At 54.0% G+C, this 7,271-nt stretch overlaps 1 protein-coding gene across 1 annotated transcript; it reads right to left on the bottom strand.

The window, feature by feature from the left end:
• Positions 1-1,379: 1,379 nt before the first annotated feature.
• SOX9 (SRY-box transcription factor 9) lies at positions 1,380-6,996 on the bottom strand. The gene is made up of 3 exons (XM_027080521.1): positions 6,064-6,996; positions 4,813-5,066; positions 1,380-4,256 (listed from the first exon to the last, which is right to left on the bottom strand). The coding sequence occupies exons 1-3, from the start codon at positions 6,492-6,494 to the stop codon at positions 3,412-3,414; spliced, it is 1,530 nt and encodes a 509-aa protein (XP_026936322.1). The 5' UTR covers positions 6,495-6,996; the 3' UTR covers positions 1,380-3,411.
• Positions 6,997-7,271: the final 275 nt, after the last annotated feature.

Below are 7,271 nucleotides of genomic sequence, written 5' to 3'. Positions count from 1 at the left end.
CTAAGAAAGTCTGCCAAAGTTTACGCACTGAGGAAAAGAGCACATTTCTAGGAGAAGAGAGAGCAATCTGACAAACGGTAGAGGTTTGGGGAAAGGGGTGGTCGTGATGGGATGGAATGTGTTGATTTTAATTGACAACAGGCTTAGGGCACATAAGGGTGTACGAGAACTAATGAACAGCACGGAGACTTTTAAAAAGGACGCTGTGAGTTTTGGCAAGGGGGGAAAATAGAGATTTTGTACCCACGGAGGATAGACCCTGGGCCTGAGTGAAGGGATACTACGGCACAAACAAGGAACAGAGTCTGCCGTCTGGGTGAGGGGGGGTGGGCAGGGAGGGATTTGCACAGCACCCCGCAGGTCACAGGCCCTCAATCAGTGTTTGTTGACGGAATTTGCAAAGGAGGAGAGTATAATGTTGCCTCGATTTGATAACTACCATGTTCCTGGTTGCCATGATCCTCGCGTGGGACACGAGCCAGGAATCCCACAAGCAAACACAGACAATGTGACGTGATAACCAAGTTTGGACGCTGGTTAAGGCTGTCAGAGACGTGGGCCCAGTAGTGAAACCAGCCTGAGATGAGAACGCAGACTCACCCCCTTAAAATCACTTCCCCAGTCAGCTTGGGGTGTGTGTGTGTCAGGGGGAGGTGGGGTGTCTCAGTGTTGGGGGTGGGAGGGAAGGAGTGATTTCATCTGTTTAATGAAAACTGACCTGAACGATTCTCTGATCCTGGAAACTCCCATGTAACTGAGGCCAAGGAAAATAGGATTAGGTCTTACTACTTCTACGACGGCTTTGCATCTTCTCAGAATGAGTTAAACTGGAGGGAACAGAAAAAGAAGGGAATCTCATGTCGTTGTGCCTGCAGATAAAGGAGACTTAATGGGGCAGATTTCCCCCTGGTCTCCTTCAGACAGTTTTACTTTGGCTTCCTTTGCCTTTTCAATGGACACCCCGTTTCTTTGCTATGTGTTCATAATCACAGAAGGTTTGCTCTAACCCCCTTTGGCATTCTGTCTTCTGACAAGCTACTGATTTCAGGGCTAATATTCCCCCTCTGACTTCTTCAAGCGAGCAGCTTTTGCCCTGAAGCATGAGGGTGTTAAAACCACAACAAACATCTTTGCCAGAATGGCAGCTACGGACATGTAATTCTCTATGTGACCTAATGGGGTGGCACTTTTCAAGACTCTTCTGCTTTGAGTTTTGGGGACACAGTCTTTTCTTCAGAGCAGGTTTTAGGATTGCCAAAAGTGCGCATACAAAATAAAAAACATCACAATGATTGGGATGTCATGATCCCTTTGGTGCCCCAATTCTTCAAACCATCCTTTTAACAGGAGAACCAGATGAGTAAGTCCACAGGCCATTGTCTTTTTAATGCAATGTATATTTATTGTAAACAATAATATACAAAAAAAAGAAAGGATGAGAAAAAGGAAAGGTAAGTTTCACAGAGAAAACAAAAGGTTTGGGGGGGAAAACAAGCAAAACAAACAAAACACAAACACAAACCAAACCTTACCTAAAGACAAAATATGATTTAAATGCCAGGTTTCTTAAGTTACAGGAATATTTTTTTTAAAAAAAGATCTGCTTTTATACAGAAATGGAAAGATGCCATATTATAAGAGTGCTTTAAGATTTTACTCTACTGACTTCTAAAACTGTTAATGTATCTTTTTTTAAATAAAAAAAAAAGTTTGCTGTCTTTTTTAAAAAGCAATCCTCACTCCCCAGCCACAGAATTAAGAATTAAGGTCTGTCAGTGGGCTGACCCCCCTCCCCGCTCCTCCCCCTCTCCAAGAGAAAACGAAGGGGAACATCGATGACACACGCTTTTGACACATTGAGTCACAACACACACACACGCACACGCGCACACACACAGTTTAGGCAGCCCAAAGATCTGTGGCAGAAAACACTGCAAATGACTCAGTGATACACTACATCTGCAAACTCTCATTTGTACAAAAAGAGAAACAAGTTTCCAGTTTGTTTTCAACAAAACAACAAAGAGGAAAAAAAAAAAAAGGACAGACAAAAAGGCATTTATACAAATCTAGGACAAGGAATCCAAAGAAACTTGTTTTTAATAAAAAAAAAGATTAAAGAGATAAATAAAAAAAACTGGTTACAGTTAAGGACATAATTTAACAACAGATGACCATACCCTCTGAGGACGCGGCTCCAACAACCTATTTTAAAGAAGGTAAATTTAAAAAATTTAAAAAAAAAGAGGAAGATTTTTTTGTTGTTTTTAATTAAAACCTCTCCTTACAAAATAAATAATCTTAGCACATGGAATGTCTTGAAGTTAACTGCTGGTTTTCAGAGAGGCACAGGTGACAGTGTAAGTGAGAGGATTCTAGCATCTGTGTTCCACATGGGGCCCGGGCAGGCAACCAGGGGGCAGTGTGCTGGGGCACAGTATTGGCTGCTGAAACATTCCCCAAACAGATTTCGTCTCCTTTGCTTGCTTTTTGCTTCTTTCTTAAGGTTGCGGTGAGCGAGCAAACACAGGAGGATAAATGCACTAGAAGAGGGCACAAGGCTTTTCCAGCAGCATGGTTTTAAGGCTTTAAGGTGTTTTTCTCGTTTAAAAAACATATATATGATAAAGCTTACCAAATGCTTACCAAATCGTCTCTAGACTATTGTTTACTTCCGTATTTGCAAAGTAAGGCCTTGATTTTTCTAAGGCAACTCCTCCTTGAATCAGAAAGCCTGAGGAATTAAGCAAAGCTAACCCCCCAAACTGATCACGTAACACAAATCTGTGGCTTCTGTAGGTTAATACAACACACACACTTTTTTTTTTGTCTGTTTGTCTGTAAGAGAAAGCAAATCTGTACAAAAATACTCTGGTTGCAAGAAAAGCTAGGGCACGCTGTTCGACTAAGTAGTTTAGCTGTTGGAAAAATAAGAGCATTTTAATTTTTTTTATCTAAAAATATGTATAAATCCCCTCAAAATGGTAATGAATCATACACAGTACATACTAAAAATATTTAAAATAGAGAATATTCCTCACAGAGGACTTTTTTCTTTAATTACTGCTAAAAAATAATTACAAAGTCCAAACAGGCAGAGAGACTGAGCCAACTGGTCACACGAATCTCCATCACCCTCCACGCTTGCTTTGAAGGTTTCCAGTCCAGTTTCCCGTCGGTTCTGCTGGTCCGTCTAGCCAAGAGTGGCCTGGCCACTGATTCACAACAAGGTGGTAATGCGTTTGGATAGTCAATGTTCCTGTCTTGTAATCTGAGTTCGACTTGCCTTCAGCGTACATGTCTTTAAAGGTAAGAAAAAAAAAAAATGTCCAAAGGAAATTCTGGTTGGTTGCGTTATTTCTTGGGTTCTTTTTACGATCATCATGGCCATCGTCGCTCTCTAAGCGTTCCTCAAGGTCTGGTGAGCTGTGTGTAGACGGGCTGTTCCCAGTGCTGGGGGCTGTGGGTCTGCGGGATGGAAGGGACCCCGGAGGTGTCGGCGATGGGGGTGTACATGGGCCGCTGCGCCGGGTTCATGTAGGTGAAGGTGGAGTAGAGGCCGGAGCCCTGGCCCGCCGCATGGCTGTAGTAGGAGCCGGAGTTCTGGTGGTCAGTGTAGTCGTACTGCGAGCGGGTGATGGGCGGGTAGGACGGGCTGTAGTGCGGGAGACTGAAGGGGCTGTAGGCGATCTGCTGAGGCGAGTGCTGCTGCTGCTCGCTGTAGTGGCTGGGACTCAGCTGCTCCGTCTTGATGTGCGTTCGCTGGGCCTGGCCCGGCTCGCTGCTCAGCGTGGTCAGCGTGTGCGCCTGCGCGGGCGGCTGCGGGGGCGCCTGCGCGGACGGCTGGGGGGGCGCCTGCGCGGGCGGCTGCGGGGGCGCCGGCGGGGCCGGCGGGGGCGCCTGCGGGGGCGGCGGCGGCGCCTGCTGCTTGGACATCCACACGTGGCTAGCGCCCGCCGGGGTGGCAGCTGTGCTGCTGATGCCGTAGCTGCCCGTGTAGGTGACCTGGCCGTGCGTGGCCGGCACCCCCGGGTGGCCATTGGGCGGCAGGTACTGGTCGAACTCATTCACGTCGAAGGTCTCGATGTTGGAGATGACGTCGCTGCTCAGCTCGCCGATGTCCACGTCGCGGAAGTCGATGGGGGGCTGTCTGCCCCCCTCTGGCAGTGGGCGCCCCTCTCGCTTCAGGTCAGCCTTGCCCGGCTGCACGTCGGTTTTGGGGGTGGTGGGTGGCGTCGGTGGACCCTGCGATTGCCCTGAGGACGACAGAGGAAGAAACACAGGGCAATCAACCAGGGCTGTACGGAGGCTTTAGTCTCAGGAACCCTCCTGGGACACCCCCCCCCCCCCGCTAAAGTGTCCCGTATCCGCGGGGGAGGCGCGCTGCGCCCGACAGAAATCGCTGAATGATTAACTCGCCGGTACACACTCGGCAGTCTCCTTTTATCAGGGGAGGGTCTGAGGCCCGGAGGGTCCGGAAGACCAAATTGCTACTTGTACAAGAGCCCTGTGTGTGCTTTTAGGCTGGGGGAGCAAAGAGAAAAAGGGAGAAGCCCTGTAAGGCTGTAAAGGCATTTTACCCCGCAATAGAAATTACTGTTAGGGTGCAGGGATTAGGTTGGGGTGTGTGTGTGTGTGTGTGTGTGTGTGTGTGTGTGTGTGTTTTCAGGGACTTGGCGCAGGGGTTAGTGTGTTTCCCTCCCCAGGGAGCGCCAGGTCCCTAAGCAGAGCCCACTAGGTGGCTGGGGGCCCGGGGGTGTGCCAGAAGGGGCGCGGTGGCCAGGCCGGGGTGGGGGCCGGGAGGAGACTCACCGGAGTGCTCGCCGGGGGAGTGGACCTCGCTCATGCCGGAGGAGGAGTGCGGCGAGTCGGCCTGCAGCGCCTTGAAGATGGCGTTGGGGGAGATGTGCGTCTGCTCTGTGGCCTCCTCGGCCTCCGCCTGGCCGTTCTTCACCGACTTCCTCCGCCGCGGCTGGTACTTGTAATCCGGGTGGTCCTTCTTGTGCTGCACGCGCAGCCGCTCCGCCTCCTCCACGAAGGGCCGCTTCTCGCTCTCATTCAGCAGTCTGGGGGCGGGGTGGGGGGGGGGTAGCAGACAAAAAGAGAGAGAGAGAGAAAGAGAGAGAGGGAGGGGGGCTCCGTGAAACCGGCTGAGCTGTCAGGTCGGCGGGAGGGGGAGGTGACCCCCACCCCTCGGCTTCTTCGAACACAGCCCCCCTTCCTCCCTCCTCCCTGCTTTCCAACCACTACCGCAACTCGAAACTTTTCTTTAAAAAAAAAAAGTAAAAGAAAAGAAATAAACAAAAATCTCCGTTCTTCTAGACCGACCTGAGCGGACCCTCCCCGCCCCGCCCTCTCCCCTTCTCTCCTAGTTTGGAAACCCTGGAGATGAAAATAGCTTCCCGCGGCTCCCGCTCTCCGGGCCTTTGCTACTGGAGTTATACCCGCCCCCCCTTCCGTCCGCAACACCCTTTAAAAACTTTCTGAAAAACCACTTAATCTGCAAGGAGCTCCTCCTGCCCACCCCCACCCCCGCCACCGCACTCACACACACTGCACCCACCTATTTCCAGCAGCCTCCCTTCTCGCCCCTCCTTCCTGCCACGGGGCCCTCTAGCCTCGGCTTCTCCCCCCACCCTGCATCCCATCTCCGTGGGCGAAGGGCTTCACGGGGGAGCGCAGTTCGAGGGAGGGGGAGGCGGATTTCAATTCCTTGGGATTGAACTTCACTGCGGCGGGAGATCCGGCCGGCAGCCCTCTCCCACCGAGTCTCCTGCTGGTGTTCTCCCCTCCTCTGGCCATCTTCCGCCCCCCGCGCCCCGCCGCCCCTCCCCGCTCCACCTACCCCCTCCCCCTTTCCCCCAAGAGCAATCCAAGAACTTTGTCAAACTCTGAGCCAAGTTACACCTCGTCCCCATTCCTCCCCCTCGCCCCCCCCCCGCCCCACCCCGCCTGCTCCGGGACCGGCAACTCCCTCCTGCTGGGAGGCGGGGCGCGGAGAGACGGTCCCGGCCAGCGCCCCCCGTCGCCGCCGCGGAACCCACCCTGCCGCGCCCGCCCTACCTCCAGAGTTTGCCCAGCGTCTTGCTGAGCTCGGCGTTGTGCAGGTGTGGGTACTGGTCGGCGAGCTTCCTGCGCGCCGCCTGCGCCCACACCATGAAGGCGTTCATGGGCCGCTTGACGTGCGGCTTGTTCTTGCTCGAGCCGTTGACGCGCACCGGCATGGGTACCAGCGTCCAGTCGTAGCCCTTGAGCACCTGGCTGACGGCCTCGCGGATGCACACGGGGAACTTGTCTTCTTCGCTCTCCTTCTTCAGGTCCGGCTCGCCCTTGGGGAACGTGTTCTCCTGGGGCCGCGTGTTCTCGGTGTCGGAGCCGGAGCCCGAAGGGCAGGGCGAGCCCGCCGAGTCCTCGGACATGGAGGGGCTGGGGGCGCCGGACAGGCCCTTCTCCTGCTCGTCGGTCATCTTCATGAAGGGGTCCAGGAGATTCATACGCAGGCCCGGGACAGGGGGCGGGTGGCCGGGAAAGGCGAGAAGCCGCGGCGGCTCGGGGGCTCGAGGCGCGGGCTACTCTCCCCTCGGCTGCCCGGACGCGGGGCGAGCGGCTCCCGGGGAGCCTGGCGCGTCACTCGGCCGCAGCGGCGAGCTTTTAGGAAGGCGCGCGGGGGCCAGCCCGCAGCTGCCCGCTCCAAGTGGGGGAAGGCGAATTGGAGAGGAGGGGGGGAAGAAAGCAAAAAGCGGGGGGCGACTGCACCCCTTCTCTCCTCCTCCTGCAAAGAAAAGTTCCTGGAGTGAAACTGGCAAGTCGCGGCGCCACTCAAGTTCCCAGTCAGTTTCAAGCTCCGCACTCCGCTCTCCAACTCCCAGCCCAGCGGCTCTTTAATAAATACACCCCCTCACCTTAGAGACGTCAGCCAATCACAGCACGGCATTTCAGGTTTCAGGGCTTGGCAGGCAGCTGATTGGATCCACTTCGGGGGGGAGGAGGATTGTGGCGCTGGGCAGGGTGTTGAGAGGGGAGGGGCGGAGCGGGGAGGGGAGCGCAGCCGCTGGTCCGCCGGTGGGGGGTTGGGGGGGTGGGGTGCTGCGGGGAAAGCGGGGGACCCGGGACGTCCAAGTGTGTAAGTTTGCCGTGCTCTGGTAATGTCAGAATTCGGTGCCGTCTCCGCGCGAATCTTTGCGCGCCCGTGTGTGTGTGTGTGTGTGTGTGTGTGTGTGTGTGTGTGTGTGTGTATGTGTGTAGACTAGGATCTCTCCCCACCCCCAAGC

Source organism: Aethalodelphis obliquidens, unplaced genomic scaffold, assembly GCF_003676395.1.
Source record: "Aethalodelphis obliquidens isolate GAN/ISIS:26980383/991018 unplaced genomic scaffold, ASM367639v1 scaffold44, whole genome shotgun sequence".
Classification (NCBI taxonomy): Eukaryota; Metazoa; Chordata; class Mammalia; order Artiodactyla; family Delphinidae; genus Aethalodelphis; species Aethalodelphis obliquidens.
The sequence above is the reverse complement of the archived record's forward strand: the minus strand, read 5'-3'. Positions and strand labels throughout refer to the sequence as shown.